Source organism: Bombus affinis, chromosome 9, assembly GCF_024516045.1.
Source record: "Bombus affinis isolate iyBomAffi1 chromosome 9, iyBomAffi1.2, whole genome shotgun sequence".
Classification (NCBI taxonomy): domain Eukaryota; kingdom Metazoa; phylum Arthropoda; class Insecta; order Hymenoptera; family Apidae; genus Bombus; species Bombus affinis.
Genome location: NC_066352.1, coordinates 13,137,886 through 13,160,766, shown reverse-complemented (window position 1 = coordinate 13,160,766; position 22,881 = coordinate 13,137,886). Strand labels below are relative to the sequence as shown.

The following is a 22,881-nucleotide window of genomic DNA, read 5'->3' as shown; positions in this document are numbered from 1 at the left end:
ACCATCAGCCTAAAGCATCGAATGTAAATACAACCAACTGATTCGACATTTCGTAGTTCTTGCCATCGCCTCGTAAGCGACGAGTTAACATATTCGTCAGTCTTCCAAAACTTTAAGCATACTTTTCTAAAAATCAGGAATCTTCAATCCTTATCTGCTGTAATACGATTATGACTCAACCGCCAGGAAGAGATTTATGACAGTTTTATTTTTGAATGAAACGACTTATCAGAAACATTCAGTATCTAAGCTATTTATCGAAGTTATTTGGTTGTTATCATTTAGCCATGAATCGAAATGATCTACGAATCCTTGCTGGAATTCTACGAGTTCAGGTGCCCCTAGTTATAGAGTCGAAATGATTTATTGAGCATTGCCTGGTACATTGTGCGTTTGAACGCTTAGGTATGAATCGAAATGATCTACCTCCTGTGTCTAGCAGCGGTTAGGCATAGAACCGGCATGATTTATTGAACAGTCCCTGTACCTCGCGGCCGTACCGTTTTACCTATCTATAGGATCGAAATGATCTGCGTCTGCGGGCCATAGTACAACTTCGCTGAGTCTGAATTTCACGAATAGACTACTCTTTACATCTAGAGTTGGATCTTATCGACTCGGTTAATCAAATTTGTAGAACTTTACTGTCATAATTTTTTTTTTTTTTTATAAAAATCCTAACGAGAACCGTAAGTGATTGGAAATTATTTTGCATCAAACCGTATCAAAACCAAGAATTAGCGATTCAGGGATAGACGTAAAAGCCACTTTGCCAATTTTCAAACAGCAAAATGAACGGTCAAACCAATTTGATACGATCGCAAATAACGATCTCGAGCGACGATCGTTCGCATGGAACGTCATTCGATTTCGAGTGGAACGTGGGCTATTTTTGCGAGTATTGCCGCAGGGAATACAACTGGTTCTTTCTATTAATAGTTATGGCGTTATCGCCGTTTTCGCCAGTGTTCTGTCTCTAGATAGGATCAAAAGAAAATAGCGGCCCATAAAATACCTCAACTGCTGTTCTCTACTAGAACCTTTCACCTCTGTACAAAATTTATATTTGCATCTTTACATTTTCATCATTAACTTTGTCTTCTTCTAAAAAGAACCGTTAACGATTACATAAAAACGAAAATCTTAAATACGTCGATGATTTTTCTTAAATCTCCCTTCCATGAACTTTTCCCACACGTTCGTATGTAAAAAAAGATTTGCAGAAATGGCTAGCGCATCGGAGAATTGGCAAAAGGCTCGACAACAAGCGACGTCATCGTTACAAAGAGTTATTAGTTGGCTTCGGCCGAATACGTCAGAGGTGACGTCGCCGAATTTAGACGCGTTTGATTCTATTCCAACAGATACTCGTCAGACAGAGCAGTGACATTTTTTAGTCGAGACTCATCACCAATAGGAATTCACGCCCTCGCGTTCTGAAGTGACTCAACTTTGGTATTTCTATGAGTATCGAAAATTAGGAGCGTGTGAATGGTCGACTTTGGGATGGCAGTCGAATTGGTTGGAAATAAATTACGGTGTATATCGATCTTGTTACCATTTTGAAAGTACATATTCTCTAAGACAGCTTCTTTAAGACGATGTTACATTCATGAATTCACGAGTAAACCTAATCATTTGCATCTAATCTTTATTCATCATTCAACACTGAAACCAATCTCCCTCTTTGACGTTTCATTTTATCAAGAAACATATACATTAGGAATATCTTTCTTTACTTTTTCTATCAAGATCATAATTAGAATCTTGCGTTACAACGCGATTTTCTTTCGAATCGTTGAATTCTGTGCGATCTGTTTAATTATAGCATAAAGAATCGCGTGTCGTTGCTGTCGACTTTCTCTCAGACCGATCATTATTCAGCACGTGCTGCTAAATTTGAACTTTGCCATCGTGGTTGCGTGGCCGCGTGTATTCTTCTTTATCACGAGCGATTGCCCATGGAAAATCGTCTCCGCGAGAGCGACGCACTTCCGAGCTCTGAATCATCGGATCGTATCTCTACTAATCTGGATTCTGCTGCGACAGTTGAACCGTATGGTGCATTATATCTTGTTTACAAAATTCGCAGAAATATCTTGGCGTTGTTAGTAATCGTTGAATAAATTTTTCCATAATCAAACGATAAATATTCGGCGCTGAGAAGGTTATTTATAGTATATTAACAGGGTGAAGATAAAGAATAAATAAAAGCGAAAACACATATAGAATAAATTCAATAATGAAAGAGAACGATCTATGAGATTCAGCTGTTATTTTTGCGACTAAAAGATAAAATTAAATCGGAATTCTTTAATATGGTTATAGAGTAACGTTCGGATAATCTCTTTCAAGAATATCTAAAAGTTTGAAGAAAAAAGTGAGTTTCAGTTTTGTTCGAGGGCAATGCGCCACTTCTGAGTAAAGATTAAAGAAGACACAGGTTGCCGACTGCTTTGTTTTTAAGAATTCGATCCTCACCTTGTTCTTCTGTCTTCTGGCATGGGAAAATTGCCAAATCGCTTCTTTAGAATACGCGAAACTTGGGTCAGACGACATTACCACTTTTCAAATATCAACTGCCAGAATTATGTTCCTAACACGCGAAGGAATATTTAGATTGTATCTAATTTTAACAACGTCTGTTATATCGTAATACAATAGCTGTTACTCAAGCGCAGTCAATATGCTGCCAAAATTTCCAGGTTTAATGACTAACATTAAGTTCGAAATTCGTAGAAACGATATTTCACACCTGATATGTTATTGCGTCAACTTCATACACGTTCGAAGCAATGCAAAATAATTCTTTACCAATTATTCGACCCGTTCCACGTGAACGATGGCTCGGAAGCGGTCATTCAAAGCGTCCAAAAATGTAATATGTAACAAAGTTACGTAAACGCTGTAACAGCGATTAACACGAAGCACATTATACCTATCGCGAAACAGGATTCTTCGGCTAACGAATCTTTCGTCAATATCTGGTACACTGTGTATTTCTCTCGAAATACAAAGATGGATGAATCTGCTTGACGACAGCCAAAATGTGGCCTATGCAGGCTGGAAATTGTTCAGCGCACATCGCGAAAATTGATCGCGGTCGCCAGAGAAACCGAAACTGTATCGAAGTATAACACGCGAACGAAGCAAATTTTCCGTCCACGACAATCCCAACGATTCCTCGCGGTTCATCGTGTCACGCGAATTGGCAAGAATTCCATGTGACCTAGTCACGTCCCGTTCATTCGCACGATTAATCGCGAATCCTAAAACCGCTGCTGCTTCTTCTGCTTCTTCGTCTTCTTAGAACCTTAATCGTGTGAAAATCTTCCGTTTCTTTGTTTCGTCGCGACGATTAAGCCCGGAATACGAAAGTAGCGTGTAGGCAATAATCATCGTGTACTTAGATTATTAATCACTTCTTCTAGGAAAACTCATTTTTATTTACGAGAAACAGAAATATGGAATATTATTAGGCATGGATTAAAATTTTATTTATAGTTATAATTAACTAGTATTTTTTGTCGGTTTTCCTTTTTTTTTTTTTTAAAGTTTCATAAAAATTCTGGTTAACGTTTAGTACACTTAAAGTTTACTAAGATCCTTAGATGATCTATTAATGTATCAAATTCGTGTCATAAGTAGATTGCGGATATTTACGCAAACTCATATCTTTGTGAATATAATTTAAACAATGGAACTTAGATATATCATTATTTTATTTACTAATAAATAGCGTTCATAGTATTACATTCTGGATATTTGAATTTCCAATAATTGCGTCAAAATCCTCAGTCATAACTATAAGCAGTCTACATCGATAGAGGATCAAAAACTACGGATGAAAAGCGTGATAAGATCTAATCGAGACACATACGACAATTAACTATCGATTCGTCCAATTTTAAAGATGAATAGATTTATTCTTGTATTACGCAACGATAGAAATTCCACGGAGTCCCATGGAATTATACGTCCATTCAACCTCACCTTACAAGCACGTCCAACGGATCGTATTGAAAGAGTGGTTACGAAAGTCACGTAGACAGCTCATCGGTGCATCTTGCGTCAAAGTGGTTTCCGTTGACGCGAGCTTCCGGTCATCGCATCTGAAAACGTCCACGAATTTTAATGTCGAACGCGTTCCTATCTATCAATGTTCTCCTGTCTTTCGTAGAAACGCGACGATAGCACGAAACGAGGCCGAGAATGAATTGTACTCTGACGGTATATGCACCTCGGTTAGGCAAGCCTCTTGACGTCACAATGAACGTTGTGCTTGATCCAGGAGGCTCGAATGACGTCATTGTTTCTGTCGAACGTAGCTCGAACGAGAATCGTCGATTTGTTTTTGTGGAAATCGAACGGAAATCGAATTGAAATCGTCAATTTCGAGCCATTAGTAATCGGTTTGTTTGATCCTCTGTGCATGGTCTTTTATGTTTGAAAGATAGTTATCTTCTGGTTTCTAGGAATTATAGATTGTAGTTTGAAACACTTATAGTCGTTAATAGCGGATTAGTTATTTAGTTAAATATCAAAGAGGAATTGATGCGATAGAACCGGAAATTTATTTACTTACAATCACATCCATCTTCCTAGTGACTACGCAACGCTGGCTATGATACACAAACAAGTCACGTTACATTATTTTACTTGGATTACAGCATAAGTAATAATAGTACCAGGATAATTTAAAAGAAATATATATATTTCTATATTTTATATATATTTATATATAATGTATATGGTAGATCTGAACCAAAAGACTGTGTTCTGAAAATTCCGTTAAATATTTTCATTCTCTGACGCGTAAGATAGCGATAGCTTTTACTGTCCGATACAATAAGGTAACAGTTTATTATTTGTGGTGGTATAATTTATAAACAATCTAGCGTTTAGAGAGAAATAATAATCGTAGTGTTCAATTACTATCAGGAGACAATACCCTGAAGATTCTTCAAATGAAAATATTTAAGAAAACACAAATCTTAGATATCTTTAACGTTTCTTTTTATCCTTTGGTAATTTAAAAGCATTGCGACAATTATTTCTCTTCTAGTGATATAGACCATCTTAAGTCGAAAGGCAAGACTTACGATAAATAAATAAAAAATTAAAAATTTAATAATTATTTTTCCTCCGAAGCTATATTATTTACAATTTGTAGTATAATAGCTAAACTTTGATCAAAATCACTCGGGAAAAGTCAGTTAATAAGAAAAGGTAGAAAAGGAAGAACCGAGAATTTCCAAAATTTCTATTTTTGTAAAAAAATTTCAAGAAATATGGAAGCTATTATTAATTTTCGAATGTGTTTAAAAACACTGTGGTAATTTTTCATTCAAACTTATTTCCTTTGTAGTTTCATCGCATACCATCGCTATTAGTAAACGTTCGTCATCTTTATTTATAAAAATACAGACCTTGGTTGCCATTAATCGAATAGAGCCTAATAATCACATTTCGTGTCACATGAATTCACGGAAGCCTCCGAGAAGCTAACAACGAGGAAGAGAGGATATGCGATACACGCTCGTCGGCGACCCTGAGAGAGTCCGAGTTATTGATTATATGAAAACACCGTAATTTTGCTTTGCTCTTACTCGCAACAGCCTATTATTAAACGCGTATCCTCGAGGCACGCCGAGGGCTTTTGCGGGTACAACGGATCTGATTAAGCGGAATTTTCATGCTCGTTACGCGCGTTGCACGAGCGGAGATCTTAATCTATCCCATGATTCGTCGATTTCTTTCGAACCAGGCCTTGATCCTCTTTCCACGGAACAATTTCCGATCTTTGCTGTCAGATCGATCGACTTCTCATCACGTAAAGTCTCTATAAGACTTATGTTATTCGACATTGTATGTCATGCAAAACGAAGTAAAATTGTCTAGAGTTTTGCAATATATGTAACGAGTAGGTAATTTATTATCATATTATTTTCAAGTCCTTGCGGCTACATATATAGCAAGGTGTTTCTCTGTATATTTTATTACGATACTCGTATCTGAGTGTAAGTGTGTCGATCATTCTGTTCCGCGACATAGCCAAACGACGTTGATTCGTTGTCGAAGCAGATCGTTTAGCAACCTGTGTACGAAAATTTTGTCGAGATAGCCAACAACGTGTTTGGAGAGGCAATCCAGAGCTGCTAGTTTTTGTTCCAAGCAAATCCGCTAATTGCCAGACGAAAATAGAACTATCGAGCTAAGGAACCGTACTATACGTTGACTACTTCACTCCGCGAACCCGTACAAGTTTCCTTTTGTCTTTAATTGCAACCAGCTAGCCACTTGCTCGGCCCGACACCAATTTTAGCAGACTCTGCTGGGGATCGTCTTCGATCATTAGTAGTTAGACACGTGTTTCGCCAATCCATGATAGAATCGGTTAAGACGTTCGTCGTCGACTAACAAGCAAAGCGCCCGACACGTTGTGGGAAAAGTAGATCGTGGTATTCGTGTACTTTCTTTCGGAGTAAAAAAAGCAAGGAAAAGAAAATAGAAGAAAAATGTTGCAGTTGGTGTCGCAGAGGCGTTGCAGCATCTCGCGACTCAGTTTGTATCCCGACTCGAACGTCGATTAATCGTTGGCTGTGTATAGCCTTTGAGCTAGGTTGCACGCCTCTTTCTGGTTCCTGTGAAGAGACCTGGAAGCCCGCCAGATCGGTACCAACCTGTCCGTTGACGACACTATCCCGAATCTAGATTAGTGTGAACGAACTCTGCCCTAAAATTTCGTTCCGCGTTCAGAGCAGCGTGTCTAGGTCTTTCCGTTAGTCGAAACCTCCTTATGGCAATATCGTGCAATATATTTTCAAAGTTATACTTGTCCGAAAATTCTTAATTACTCGTTTTTTTTTTACTGCTTTTCAGAATCTTTCGAAATCCGTTTAGAATCATTTTAGTCCAGTTAGAAACGACTCAAATCAACGAAAGATAGATGCGCGATAGAAGATTTAATACGATTGCACTTCATCGATAGAGTTGTGGAATTTGAATATCGTTCGTTAAATATCGCAATAAGAATCGATATTCCCAGCATTTTATATATTTTTGTATATTACGCGCAAAGTGTATAAACATCTGCAGTCTAATCACAGCCAGTATTAAACTAGTCATCTTTGCAAAAATAACGTTGGCTCGCGTTAAACCGTTAATCTAATAAGTGTTAACGCACGCTCTATTGCTTTAGTAGATTCATTTCTCTGTAAAGGAGGAAACAAAAGAATGGCAGGTGTCATCGAATGTTCGTCAGAATTTGTTTTCAATTAAACTTCTTTCAATTTCATTCGCACGGAGTATCAGATACTTAGTCTAAATATTCCCGATCAATTCTTCGAACCCATTGCCTGACTCTCAATGAAAATAGGTTATCTATAGTCGCAGAAAATTTACAACCCTATAAAACAGTATTTGAAATGCACTACACGCAGTCAAGCAGTAGTTACATACGAATAAACACGGCTGAATTATAATTGCAACCCTTGATTCGCTGTATTTCAAAATGAAACAGCAAATGGGTGGTCCGTGAAGTTTATAGCCGATGATTTAACGCCAATCATCCGCATAGTTCGTAAAATGGCCTGTACATTAGAAACTCGAGGAATCGAACTATTTCTTTATCCATTGGCAATTATTCAAATGTCGTATGATTCACGATAAATGTACAAAGCCGAGGAATTTCGTTTCACAATGTTATTAGCAAGGCGCGAGCGACTTTATTCCAAATTTCGCTTTACTAATTCTTCGATTTACGATTTTCCTCCTTGCCATCTTTATCGAATTCCGATATCTTCCTGGTGTGTATTTATTACACCTAACATCGTCGAAATTTACATGACATATTTATGTCATAGGTTAGCAGTTGCGAATCTAATTTGCATCTACTATGATTATTAGATGATATAAATGCATGTATGCATATATATCCGGTGTATTTCATCGATAAAGATAAGTTATGGATGTATAGACGCGTTGAAAAACATCTCATCGGTATAAACTATTGACGTATTTGAAGTAAAAAGAAACGCAGTTCATCTAATTCGCATTTTTTCCTCGGCGAAATGTCAAACGAGGTATATGGCTTGAATATACATGTAGAATTTAATTGTCGTTTTGTATATCAAGGATGATATTAAGTACGCAATTCTGATCATAGTAAATCACATATCGTGCCGTCTATTACGTAACAAATACTCGTGTTTAAGCTATTCGCTATTCGAAGGATTAATTGCTCGCTTTAACAATCGGACACTTGTTAGAAACATATCACGGACGTTGTTATCGATATCTTACATTTATATTTAGTTATATAATAATAATAACTAAATATAAATGTAAGATATCGATAACGACGTCGTATATAAATATTATATAATAATAATAATATTATATAATATTTAGTTATTAATTTACGATAGTTTTTCTATTGAAATACATCGGTATTCGATTATTAATTAATTCTTAATAATTCCTTCATCCACATATTAATTACATCTTCTGTAATCTGTATATCTTTTCATACGCGTTTCTATTACTTGCATAGATATTCTTTTCATTCTCTATCTAATTCGAACTGCAATCTATTGCGCTGATAATATGTACATTGGAAACGTTTGAACGAAGCAATTGCATTTGGGAATTGGAAAGAAGCGGTGTATAGATAAACGAACGATCGTTAAACGGTCTTGCGTCAGATGATTTTCTGCGTCCTCGTCGGTCGAAGTGTATCAGTACCGAACGAGAATAACCGTTCAATGTACGGTCGATCTATTTATATGGTCGATCAGCTGCATGGCCTGCCCATAACTCAATAGCGATGGCCTCGACGCGTGTACGATGTTACGCGTGTTCGTCATTTTGCCTCGCTCGAAACGCACCTTTCGCTGTTTCGAAACCAACTGTCGCTTGTAAACAAGTTATACGATTGACGGAACAGGTGTCCATCATGGATTGGCTTTGTTACGTACATCGGTTTACAAAAGTATTTAAACAGTCAGCAATTCTTTTGTTACACCGTATACAATCAATTAATCATATCATGCTGCGAAGGAGTTAATTAAGAATTTGGTATTTCTTATTGGAATCGTAAGATACAGAGGGAATTATAAATGGAATTTTGCACACGTCTTTGATATAGGAAAAAAAAAACACTTGTTTCGAAGTATCGTGATAAGCACAGTACAAAACAAAGTTATACAACAATTAATTGAATCGTTGGGAATATGTTTTATCCATCTAAATGTATGGGATGCATGTTGTGTGTGTACACTTCGAAACACTTCTAAGCGTACTTCAAAAAGATTTCTAACGAGAAACTCGGGTGATACCTCACGGGCGACAACTTCCATATCTCGCTTATCGCGACTTACCTCTTATTTTCTCTTCTTTTGCTTTTCTTTTTTTTTTTTAACTTTATCATGAGATTCGTTGATTGAAAGGAAATATCGATATATCTTTTGTATACCTCCAGTGTTTTCATGTAAAGATCGGAAAATGAATCGATCAAAGATAAACGATCGTTTCAATTTTCCAGAAAACCCTTGAGATTATATAATGTTGTTTGAAAAATTAGTATAAGTTCCCAGTAATAAGATTAGTATATGTTCCCGGTAAAAAGATTAGTATAGGTTCCCAGTAAAAAGATTCCGAGACACGTTGTATTTTAGGAAGCCTTCCTGTAATCACTAAAAACGGACGATCCCGGTTTTTCTCTGATTACCTTTCATTTATCACGAGAATAGGCCAGTCACGTTTCAACGTTAAGTTATCCTCGCGAATCCTTCTTAACCGGAAACCGAACCGCGTTGAACTGTGCTTCGTGGAATTGTTTTCGACTATGACTCGTTTATTTTTGCGCCAAACTCGTTGAGCCACGGGTGCGTTACTTCGCGTTTTACAGCGTCCGGGCAATCCAATGATTCGATTAATGACGTCGGTTCATTATTCATTGTCGAGAATACACCGATTCCACGATTACGTTTCGTGGAACGGTTATTCCGCAATGACCGCGATCGATAGCCACGTATCGATAAAAAGAATTAAAAAATAAGAAAAATATAAAAAAAAAGAAACGCTCGATAACCCAGCCGACTGGAGAGTTCCGGATTATCTGCGACCTATTGAAATTTCTATCAGCCGATCCGCGTGACGGTAGATAAATTTAAATCGACCTTACGTTCAAGAGGTATTTCGAAGAGGTATTTTTCGAGTACTTGGGAAATCGTCTAATCGTTCGATATGGCGACATATCGATTTCTCCGTAATCCAAAAGCAATCTCCGATTCCGTGATCGTAGTAGAGTGAAATTTGTTAGCTAGGCATTTCAATTTCGTCGTAGTTGCGGTTCGTAGGCCGTCCAATTGAATCTGATTCGCAATATCGGCCTGTTTGGAGAGATTCGAGGCTTGTTCCTTGGCAATTAGACAGTTTGAGGATCATGGTTGTCGTTCCTTGGCATGTAGGATGCCACGTTACTCGGATTTAATTCGTTTTATGATACAATTGTTTGACCAGATTCATCTTCCCATTAATTTTCATAATTATTTACTCATACGGATTAATACAGAATTAGCCTTCCGATCCTAACGTTTCTTCACCTCATATTCATTTATTTTTATTAATCAATCGAGTCAATTATAGGTAGAGCAATGTTTTCCCAATATGTTCGATCATACTACGTATTCATTTTCATAATCGTTTGATTCGTAGGTCCAATTCTCTCTAATTTTTTAATAAACTTATTAATTCATTTACCTTTATAATCACCTGCGATCATCAGCTCCTTCATTCGTCTTTATTTTTACAACGATTCTCTCTATGAGTGGAACCAATTAATCAAATCGTAATTTATGTAATTGGTCGATTCATATATTTTCATAATAGTCTGTGACCACGTACATTAATAGACGTAATTCTCAGGTCTGTCGTTTGATTCGAACATTTGCTCGACTCTTTCATTTATTTTCACTGGTTTGCCAGTGACTGGTCTAAATTATAATTAAACATAACTAACCGGTCGAACCGTGCACTTTATTAATTTTCTTGCTCCTTTCGTTAGATCTTGAAACTCATTGAAGCTTTTAATGCGTGGACGTCGCCTAATAAGCGATATACAGACGACTGCAGTTTCTTAACACGATCGCCGGCCTTTAAGTTAGTTACAAATTCCCGTTTTGTTCTCTCGGTGTCATCGGCCTCGCTAGGTGCTATAGACGTGAACTTGCTTTACTTCTTTCAGTCTCGCGGCTATAAATTGTCCAGTTTGTTCGCCCCGAAGCTCGAAACGCCGGCTTTCGACACACTTACCGGGGATAAACCGACGATTCTATAGAACGAGTTCCTTATCGCGAAGCGCGCGAGCTTCATCGAAAATTAATCACGCGGCTCCTCGTTGCTTGTTTGTTACTCTTTCCCTGTTTTTTCTTCTTCTTCTTCTTCTTCAAAGGGAATTCTGCAATTGAGACGGTTGGATGAGGATGCTTTTTCAAAGAGCCGTGACAGTTACTTTGAAGGCAAAAGATAGCACGGAGTGAAATAAATATTAAGAAAGAAGAAAGTAAGAAACATAAAGAAGAAAAGTGACGCGCGAAATAATTCTCCGGAGAAAGAATACTTGTTACTTTGTTAATTTCGTTCGGCCGTCTCAAGACACGGGAAAGCACTTTTTTTTTACATATCAAGCAACCATAAACAAATAAATTTTCACCGAGGGAGAACTTTCACGAAACAAACGGTTCATCGATATTCCAAGCAGCACGCTTAAAGCAACCTCATCAACTGTCCGCGTTATTGGTCACGAAAGCGAGCCTCGATTCCTTCTCGGACGACGAGCTATACACTTTCGATATCGAAGACTCGGCCGCCTCATTAGCATCCAAATCATTGAAATAAGGTAACAAGGACACCCAGTAGCCTCAAGTATTTGAAACATATATATATATAGAAAAAAAAGAAGAAAAAAAGAAAGGCAAAGAACCGGATTTAGGTCGTTCCATCGCGAATTTCTTCTAAATCTTCGTGTTTTTTCCTGTCGATGAAAAAAGTGATGTCATCGGAGAGGAATATTTAACGTCATCTTTATTTTCCCGAAGATAGAATTGTTTTTTTAAACGCGTGACAGTGTTTTGAGCGCAGAACACAGGTTCCACGTGCGATTTCTGTGCTGTTGCTCGCCTGTTATCTGCTTATTACGGCTAAATATAGCGTGTGCTCTAACCAGTGTTCAAACACCAGCGATATATCAATGCGCCCGCGACTTTGTGGCGCTCGAGACAATTTACACCGGTTTTTGGAACGTTCTAAATATTATTTCCATGTATATTTTAACAGAGATTATGTTCGTACTTTAGAGTCTTAAGAAAACAACGCTGGTTACGTTGAAATGATTGACATTCACGAGGATATTGGAGTTTCGGAATATCACGCTATCGGCCAATCGTATTAAAGTGGTTTATATTTAAAAAAGAATTCTTTCCCCTTTTATCTCGAAATCGAACATTAAACGGATTACGTTCGTTCGTCGAAAATTTATTTCAAAGTCCCTGAACCTGTTAATCCAGTTAATTAAAGAATTACAGCTTTTTGTCTTTTGCACCTGTCTCTGTTATTTTCTAAATTCTTTTATATCACGAACGACTCTACTCTTTGATCATTCGTAAAACTTATCTAATATCGAGAAAATGAACCTTCGATCGAAGTTAACTTATCTTCGATTACAAATAACCAGAGCTAATCTAACTTCTATTATTGATAGCTTGAGCCTCTCAACTTTAATTAATAATAATCAAAATAAAAACCAATGTTCTTTGGATCGTACTCGTCGCTAGGAAATTTCTTCAATTTGCGAGAAATATGAAAAAACCGTTCCGTGGAAAATTTTCTGAAAAGTTCGTCGTAAGAGTTTGAAGAAAGCAACGACGCAGGAGGAGTACGATAGCAACACCACTTCCGTGAGATTTGTTCTCGTTTCCACTATATACATCGACGCGACCAAACGATGTTCGTTATCTTCGTATCTTCGATCGGGATTCACAAATTACTGAATTACCCGACAAAGTTTCATCATCGGCCTATGCGTCTAACGCGCCAGCTCCACTACCAACGTCGACGTTAACGACTCTATTAAAATACCATTCTTTTTACTGTTCGGCTTTCTATCGTTTCAACGATAAACATTTTATTACTTTTTGTACCAACAGTTTTTTACGATCGACACGGTATCATTTCCTTTAACGAATCATTCCACTTCCGTCGCGTTTTTACAGGTAGTAAAGACGCACATACAGCCTTAAAAATAACCGTTTCATCGCGCTCAGTCTTAAATAAAACAAAGCCTGGATCATATGAAACGCTTTTCCTAGAGCCATAAAATTGACACATGCAACAGAATATTCCTCACATCGTAGCGAATTTCTTGCATCGTTCTACTTTTATGGCCTTTTTTTTTTAATTATTTAAATTGGATATTTAAAAACGTATTTCGTTTATTAGCGGCATTCTTTCCAAGGTACTTTTTACATCAATATTTTTCATCTTCTTGCACAACTGAACTAATATCGTTGATGAAATTTTACGAATAACAAGTTTCACGTTACAATCAAATTTTATAATTTAAAAATCATCTGATTGACACGCAAGTTCGTAATCTACCGCCTCTAATCTGCCAATTCACTGTTGTTATTACTTGCTAAAGTATTACGTAATCTTCTGTTCTGCAATTACAGTTGTTTTCTTACTTTCCTTCAAAACAAACAGGTCACCTGATATCACCTTCGTATATGTCGATATTTATCATATTCAGATTACAGCGAGAACTTTGGATGAATGAAACGAAATTTTCGCGACTATCGCGATACGAAATGCAGCAGAGACTTCTATTAATTAATACCACGATCGAGGTGAAACCGCGGATAAAACCGGAGATCGCTGCAAAGTAACGATAGCACCTTAACCTTTGATTACGCTTCGTCTGGCGCACAACTCCACGCTGAGATTGTGGTGTATTCGTTTGCTCATTCCGCTTTCCTTCTACGATGAAATAATCCTCGAGACAAATACAGAGTGTTCTTCGGAGGGGAAGATTTTTAAACGCGTTATCAGCTTGGTTGAGCTATCTGATCGCCATCGTTTCTTCATTAGTTTTTAATTGGTTTCAGCGATATTATATCGGTGGTTATTTTTCAGGAACGTACGTTGCGGCGAATCGTGGTAAAAAGCTCGAGCTCGATAGTTGTTTATCTACAACTTGTTTTCTCTTCTTGCCATTTATATATCTTATTTACAATTCTTATTGATATACAATAATTTCATTTGCGCCTGTTTGTATTCAGAATACCTCGGAATTTGCTAAACGATTTTGTCCTGGTTGGAATCGAGTTTTATAGGAATTTCAATTTTGTGGTAGAAAGTGTTTGGTTATCCTGTGTATAATCTTTTTAGACGTCTTACGTGGTACTCTATTTTATTTATGTTGTTAATTTACGCCACTTTAAATTCCACGCAGTAGGTGCGAATAAACCGCCGGTGGACAATTACGTAACAGACCGCTTCTGTTCAGTGTTCGTGCATCTGTGAAATATCCGAATTATAAAAATGTTACGCTGTTAAACGATTAGTTCGAGTTGGTAAATAAGAAAGAAATTCGCCGGAGCTAAGAGCATAGCCATGGTTTTTATGCCGCGTGTAATTTATGTAATTAGATTACCGTTTTAATTTATGTAATTAGAGATAAGAAATAAAAAGAAGTTTGTTTAGTATAGCTCTTTAGAGAAAAAGTAAGGATAAAGAGGATGGTACGAATAATTCCAAGTAAGAATCACGTTGTAATGCTCGGTAGATGAATCAAATCTCTATTTAAGTTCTATTTCGTTCGCTATATTCATGAAAATATGAATTGGCATGGACATCCGGAATCCGATATTATTTTCAACGGTTGCTTGTCATATTTCTAAGTTTTCAATTCCCCTTTAACGTATCGCGACGAGATTATTTCTAATTTATCGCTTAGAAAATTCTGTTTACTCGCGAGATATCGCTATCTTTCTTCCAGAGAAATATCGTGATCGTTATCAAATAGAAATATTCTTTCTCGAGATAACAAAGTCTGTACCAAAAAGCGCGCAAAACGCTATTACAAACGACGATAAACAACACCAGGTTGTAGAACTACTCGAGTAGACGGAAAAATTCAGAGAAGAGTCGCGGTCAGCGCGATTGCTCATCAGCCGCGAAATTCTACTTTGCAAAACTGGCACGTTCTATTTAATCCAACGTAACGTCCGTCATTGACGACACGATCTACTATAAATAGATTTTATCATGAATAATCCTCTGGTGTCACGCATAGTCATGAGGAGTTTACTGCTGTACGCGAATGAAATATATTGCAGACCACTTTGCTCCATGACAAATTCGTTACAGAGTCCAAGCTTTGCTCTTCGTTCGAGAAACGAGAGACTGCACACGGTCATTAATAAGCGACCATCGAATCTTCGTTGATCCATTTTACGTGGTTGAATGGCTTCGCGGCTTTGCAACTCGTTAAGGAAATATGGGTCAGTATGGATACATATTTCGTATTTAGGCTACAAATATGCTACCGTTTATGAGCATCCGCGCGTTTCCATCGATATCGCAATAAAGATATTTGAATTTAACCAGTGCGTACGAGTTAATGACGAATTAATAATCAGAGGCAGAATTTATTACCTTCTGGGTCGTCTATCGAGCTATAAATTTCAATTACACATAGAATTCTATGAAATATCGCCTTTGGACTCTGAAGTGAAAAGTTTATCCGATTAGAAATTTTTGCACGTTACTTTGTATGTTATTTGGTACTTCAATTCTGTAGCTAAAATACATTTTATCAAAAATATGCCGATATCCTGATACTTTTGAAGGATAGCGTATTTAGTAGATGATCGTCGGATTAATATTTAAATCCGTATTACGTCGATTTCGTGGGTTTAATCGGTTAACGAACGGCCGACTCGAAGCTGATCCTGTAATCCGCATTAATACAGATGTTAATTATCTTATCTGCTCCCAGAATTAAATAAGGTCTTAATCGAGCGGAAAACATGGCGGCTCGAGTTAACAGATGAGATAGAAAAAGATTTTCGAGAATCGGGGGATAAAAAAAAAAGGTGACTTTGATACGTCTAGTCGAGATTAAGAAATACTTGTGCTCGAAAAATACTTTACTTTCCTATTTTAGCGCAAGATTGTGTTTTGCGGGGTACGTCGTGTTGTCGCGGTCTTAAACCTGTTATGCTAAAAATAAAATCGTTCGATTCTGAAGAGCCGCGAGAGAAACAACAAACGTAACGTAAGTCGATGGAAGAGCAGCTGAACTAAATAGGCAGACCGGTAAAAGCTTTCAGATCTAACGCTATCGAGTATTTGTCACTAAACTGTCGAAAAATTCAAAGAGTCTAGGCGTTAGACTCGTTAGAACTCGATCTAAACGAACTAATCTAAAAAAAGACATTAAGCTGAAAGAAGGAATTTGCCTTAAAAGACACAGAATTTTACGTTAGCCGTCAAAGAGACGATACTCGACCTAATTTCGATGTAAAGTGCATCGCTCAACCTAAAAGCCAATATTCGGTATAGACTTGGCTGAAGAGACAACGCTCAACCTAAATTCACCCTAAAATAATAAGAAATTGTAGGGTAACGTTGAAAGAGCAGTCAGGAAAGTCGAAAAGCGGCCAGGCACCGTTTATCGCTAGCTCTCGCGGCTCGTATCTGTTATACGTTGTACAACGCTCGCTCCCCCCTCCGCGACGCTCGGCGTCTCCCTCTCCCCCTCCGGGAAGCTGATTCTTCCGCGGGTAATGGCGATTGGCGACGCGTTCGGCTTAGTCGCGTGCCGAGACGCCGTGGAACGAGAACGTTTCTGGCGAGCTGGCTACGTGGAACGCGAGCGATACGCAGCGATACAAATCGGCCGGGTCTCGGATCGTCGCGTGATCTCGGCACGTAAAGCCAGTACGTTTCGTTAACCCGAGAACGCACCACGATTAACCGCGCGCGATTCTCACCCCGTCGTCTTCTACCTCTACCGTAGTACGATATTAGCGGAAAGTGTCGGAGGAAAGTTTGTGACTTGTGATCCGATCGTGCGGTTTGAAAGTTGTACGTTTCCAAAGAGGAAGAGGACCGTTTGATTAAGATTTCCACTAAGAAGATTCGATAAGAGGAATCTTCAAGTTGATTTACGCGTTATACGTTCGACCAAAGACTCTCACGCGCTGTGACTCGTTTTTATCCTCCGTGAGAATTATTTGGTGATAGCAAGCGGTTAGAACCGATCCAAAATCAACGAGATAGACCGATCATTCGACAAGGAGAAATTGCATCTCCGCGTAACTTGGTAGTCTGAAGCAAGCGAGATGATCGATGCTCAAGCTGAGCTATTATAACGATATACGTGCCAACGAATCTCCTCTAGTCTTCCAGCAACGACTCTACCGAAATAAATCTCCTAAAATTGCCAAAGATTGCTGAACGCTCGGTGAGACGAAATCCGAGTCTTGGAAAATCTTCAAAAGGGAACCTTATCTCGAGACAAGCAACGATATCTGCGCGTTACAAAGTGCCCAAAGGAGACTCGCCGAGCATTCCAAAGGATACGTGTCATCGGTGGAAGCAATCTGTCGTTGGTGCACACCGATCGATGTTACGTCGTCCGATTGAACCGTTGCAGACGGTGGTCGGTCTTGAACCTTGTCCTCCTGTCTCACAAATCGGCTCGGACGGAAAACGAACAATGATCGCGTGATCACGACACGTAAGCTAGATCGCGGAGTTATTGACGATTCGTGGCACGCAGGAATTCGTGTACGACCCGGTGTGTAGGCTCGTGCGTTTCAACGCGGCATTCCCGTGTGCCGAATGGCGATCGTGTGAGTCGCCCCGAATTACCTGGTTTGGCCAGCTTCTTGTCGGAAGCATGATAAAGACAGGCAGTGAGATCACCGTGGAAAATCGTTTATTTGGCATAGTTACGATGACCCACGCTGTGCACCTTGACACGGTGTTAATATTAGTCGCTGGTGACCTTCCAAGTAGTCTCAGACTCTCGGAATATTTGTAAACTATATGACTATAGACTAGATGCGTCAAACTTCTGACGCACTGAAATATTTATCGAAAACAAACGGCTAAACCAGAGTATTTTTCACCAAGAAAAAATTCACACGGTCGAGTGTTTTTTCTTTTTCGGTGGATTTTTTTTTAAATTGAATTTTGTAAAGTGTAATGGCGCCAGCTGCCACGTTAGACTGGTCAGAACCGTGCCAGCATTGGCGTTATCCGAAATTCTGTCCGTCTGGACAGCAGAAGCATGAAAGGGCGAAGAGCGCGATGGAACTGAGCAGCAAGGAGGCGAACACAGCGTACAAAAAGTTCTGCAAGTTCCTGCGCCGGCTGAAGAACAGGAAACGTAAGTTGCCCGTCTGGAGGGCGGATGATGATCCTTGTTCCGGCAGTTGGGCTCGGTTTTGTTAGCGCGTAGTCGCGTGAGAATCGCGAAATAATATTTCGCGTCCAAGTTTCCCGCTTTCGAGAAAATGTTTCTCAATGAAATTTCTCCCAGTTCTCTTTCACAGCTCTTTTTTCGAATTTCTTTATAAAAATCGATAAAAAGAAATTCGCTCTTCGAGGTTCGATATTTCTAAGTAGAACATATTGGAAACGTTGGCGCAGCGATAGTAGCAGATCTTTTATTCCACAGAAAATAGGGCAAATCGGGGACGATAGTAACAGTTCGACTCGAGACTTCGTTTATGCAAAGGCTATTACATTTGCAACAAAAGTTCTTATACGAACTCTTTTTATAAGTTCGAGATTCGAAAATTGTAATTACATCGTCTTCCTGGCCGGTCGTCGGTGGATTTTTCGTCTTATAAAAATGACCAAAAATTGTCTAATTTAAAGTTTCTAATTGAAAAATCTTTGGATTGTTTGGTTATTGCGTATACGATGAATGGATCTCGCTTCGTAAAAATTGACAAGAACTTGTAATTGGAGAATGAAGGAGAATTTTTGAATTAGAGTGTCCTTCAGCAGCTGTTCTAAACGTTGGAGTGGCCTCAATTTTATCTGGATTATTAAAGTCCGCTAATTAGCCTTGAAATCATCATCGATCATTGACTTTGACTATCCGTAGGCGTAATATATTCGCTGTTTCTACCAAGTTTGACTGCTTTTTAATCTCGGCGTGTACACTGTACTCGGAATATTTTAAAGTATAATGAACCCAGACATTATCGATAAATTATTCAACACTGGATTATTCTTGCTTTTCAAACGTGTCAGTCGCCTCGAGACGAGTTGTGTTATTTCTGACTTTCGATGGAACGAGATGCATCTTAACAATCTCCAGTTCCATCTTCTATTTGTTTCGATTAATTCACGAATATATCGCAAAGCAGACATTTTGAAATTTGAAATGCTATGTAGTATTTTTCGTCACACTACAAAGTACTTTTTCTAAAGAAGGAAAATTATAATAACTCGTATTTAGATGCTCGCCATTTTTGCGATAATTTTCGGCTTCGTTAATTTTCGACTGCGAATTCTTCCAAAGATTTCTACCCATTAATCTTCGAATCTCGATTTTATCGAGAAAATTATGACTGAAACGAAGATGACGCAAAAAGCTTCAACGCGATGACGCTTATGAATTTGTTTATTAAACAAAACATCTAGTCGCGTTTTTAAAAAGCCATCTGCCATTTGAGCGGGAAAGGTTAGAAACACAAGACGGACGAGTAAAGAAAGAAAAACTGTTCGACGAGAAGTAATACACCGACCCACTGACATTTATCCCTTGTTATTCGTATTTATTTTAGTTACACACATCGACCCACGGGAATTATTTTTTCATACATCAAAAGCTAGCTACGTCGGCCTGACACGTTGTGGCGAAGAAAAAGGCGCAAAAAATGGAAAAAGGAAAAAAAGAAGAAAAGGTGAAATAAAAACGGTAAAGAGATTTTTTGCTTGCCGGGATGCTCGATGTATGCACCCGATCAATCCTTTTCTTCTTCGTCGCGTACCAGAGGCTGTCAACCTTTGCAAAATTGAAATTTCTTCCTGCTGTTGAATATTTAATTCCGCCACAAGCTCTTTCTTTGTATAAAACTATAGAACGTAATATCTAACGCTCAACCACGTAGAATAAAATCAGAAGAACAAAACCGCACGCATCCCTTGCGTTGAATAACGTGTCACATATGAAACATCCTCTCGCGCGAGGATAACTGACAAGCTTTGCTATAAAATCGAGACTTTCTGCATCGATGATGTTTTCTATAACCCTTGAAATACTTGTACAATCGATAGAACGCGCTGCGAATTATTCGATCGATCCAAGCGCATAGTAACGCGTTTGATGCAAAGCGAAGGAGACAATACTTGTTGCGAAAGCGTTGCCTAACGTCGCTTATAAGTAGCGGATAAGCGCCGATGCAGATCTAAAGTCGCGTGAAATGTGTGTTTCGTGTGCAAATCGGATTTTGCATGATCGCAAATTTCGTCGACGTTGCTTCTGAGATTTCACGCGATAAGAGATCGAAACCTGCGAATAAAGTGCAGTTTTAACACCTTGACGCGCCAATATTGCACCGATGTTGGTGTTTCAGAAGTTTTTGAAATATTCAAGCTGCTACTTCGAAACTCGTTATTTCGATAAATAGGTCTGAAATTTTTTGATACAAAGTAAGTCTACGATCCTTCGTTTCAAAGTAAACGATAAAGTTCGGAACAATACCTGGAAAATTTTTTCGCTGAAAATACTTCGAACGAATCTGAAAAGAATTTGAACGCGAATAGATCGGGACACGTCGGAAAATTTATTGTGAGATTATCTTTGTCGTAACTAATATCGGGCTAGTATATAGTCGAGAGTTAATAATTACTTACCGCGAGCTTTTTTCGATTCGTAACACCGACCAGCGCGAACTCGGTTCATCAGCGCAAATCTGCGTGTCAAAGAAAACGCGATTATTCTACCCCATGATCCTGCAATCGCTTTAGACGATGCACCGTTGAGCCAAAGGCTGTGCATCGTCTGGTTGGCCGCAAAATGTCACACGGTTGCCAGTCCCGCGCGATACGGCCAGGAAAAAGGTCGTGAATCCTCTGATGCGCGCGTAACGCGGTAAAAGGGAGGCTGACGTGTATCCGGATCCTTGGGTTGCACTTTTTGTCGCACGCTGGATTTAGCCGGCTCCGATCCAAGCGGCACTTTTGCCAGAGATCGCTGCCGGTTGACCCACTTCTCTCGTCTCCCGCGTGTCCCTAAGGATCCTCCGATAAAAACTAGGGAATAGTAATTGCCCAACTATTTCAGAGAACTACATCCCCGAAAAGAATTCAAGACCAAATATATTGCTGATACTTGCATATACTTCGTAGAGCCGAGTATAAAAATTAGAACATGCGATTTAAAATTAATATATTTATTAGAAACAAGTGTATTATTGTTATTATTATTTAGAAATTGTATATCGCGATATGTACAGAAATAACTATACTTTCTATAATATTTAACGATATTAAAACCTAATTAATACAAAGTTCCAAGTTCTTTTATATATACAGCGTTCTAATTTAATTGTCAAAAGATCCGAAAATTCTAATCTTCGCATGGTTCTCATAATTCTAAGTCTAAAGGTTTTGCTTCTGAACGCATATTATTGCTCGGTTCTTCGTTATTCCTTCTTGTAATATCTTCTAAGTTCGATTCGCGCGAAATGTTGGAGCGGGATTTTTGTGCAACTGCGCGGACAGCTGCTGAATGATGCAGATCAGGATCTTGATGTACGAGCTGTCGCTATTTTAGAGCGTTAGTAATGTTTCGCACCTCGACTTGGCACTTTTCGATCAACTGGTTCGCGAGATGGAACTTCACAGTCTAATTAGGAGTTTGCTTCCACTTCGAAATAACCGGTGCTGTTTTGCGAATTTCACAGATACGTTTCGTTAGAACCAAGGTTAGAATATATCTGTCTCAAGGCCTTTAAAATTCTGTTGACGCGACTAATCTTGCATCAGCTTCTGGATACTTTAACTATATTTTAAATCATGGTACTTGAGATATTTTCGGCCATCCTAGGTCCGACATAAACATTCGAGAAAAATAAAAATTTGATATAAAGCGTATAGAATTTGGATTATGTTTATTTTAGTGGAATTGTCTTTTTTTTTTGGTGTACTACTCCTTAGAAATTGAGACGGTAGATGTTTTTCGTTGTATTAGGTTGTGCGAAAAGTTTCTTTCATTTCACGAGGAAATAATCGACGCACAATAAATAAATCGTTTTTTGTTTTGTATTATTTTGTCGAATTACGTACCATCCATTTTGTTCTGTTCTGAGATAAACACCGCGACATTTCACAGACTTGCTTTCACGTTTGTGCGAAGGTGCATTGTTGTAAAAAACACGTTTGCGAAAGAAAGACATTTTTCGGACAACCTAATACATTTGGAGAAAGCCAAGGACGTTCTATATATTCCGCTTAAACAATCTTCGATCTATAAATTAATTGAACAAGAAAACTATAACAGTTTCGTTTCAAGATTTTTGGGATTCAAGGATTGATAATTCTTGTAAATTTGGAATAATGCGATTAATTTCTTCGATTAAAGGCACCATATATATACATATTTTGACGAAACTACACGCGATTAAAGATTAATCCAGGAAGCCAAAACTTTCTATGCATCGACCTAACGATATTCCAAAGGTCACAATTTCCTCTACAACCTCGTACGTCTCGCATTCCCTAGGAAATTACCAAAATCGTTCAACCTGAAATTTCTCCAACGATAGTCGACCGTTGGCGTTCTATTCGCCT

At 38.4% G+C, this 22,881-nt stretch overlaps 1 protein-coding gene across 9 annotated transcripts in view; it reads left to right on the top strand.

Moving 5' to 3' along the window:
- Positions 1-22,881, top strand: part of LOC126920675 (protein kinase shaggy-like) — a 66,493-nt gene that overhangs the window by 23,854 nt on the left and 19,758 nt on the right. The window contains exon 1 of one of the 9 annotated variants that reach the window (XM_050731383.1): positions 16,864-18,460. The exons of the other annotated variants lie outside the window; for them this stretch is intronic. Within the exon in view, the coding sequence (XP_050587340.1) occupies positions 18,277-18,460 (184 nt within the window). The 5' untranslated portion in view covers positions 16,864-18,276. Of the gene's footprint in view, positions 1-16,863; positions 18,461-22,881 lie in introns of those variants that run through there. 9 annotated transcript variants of the gene reach the window in all.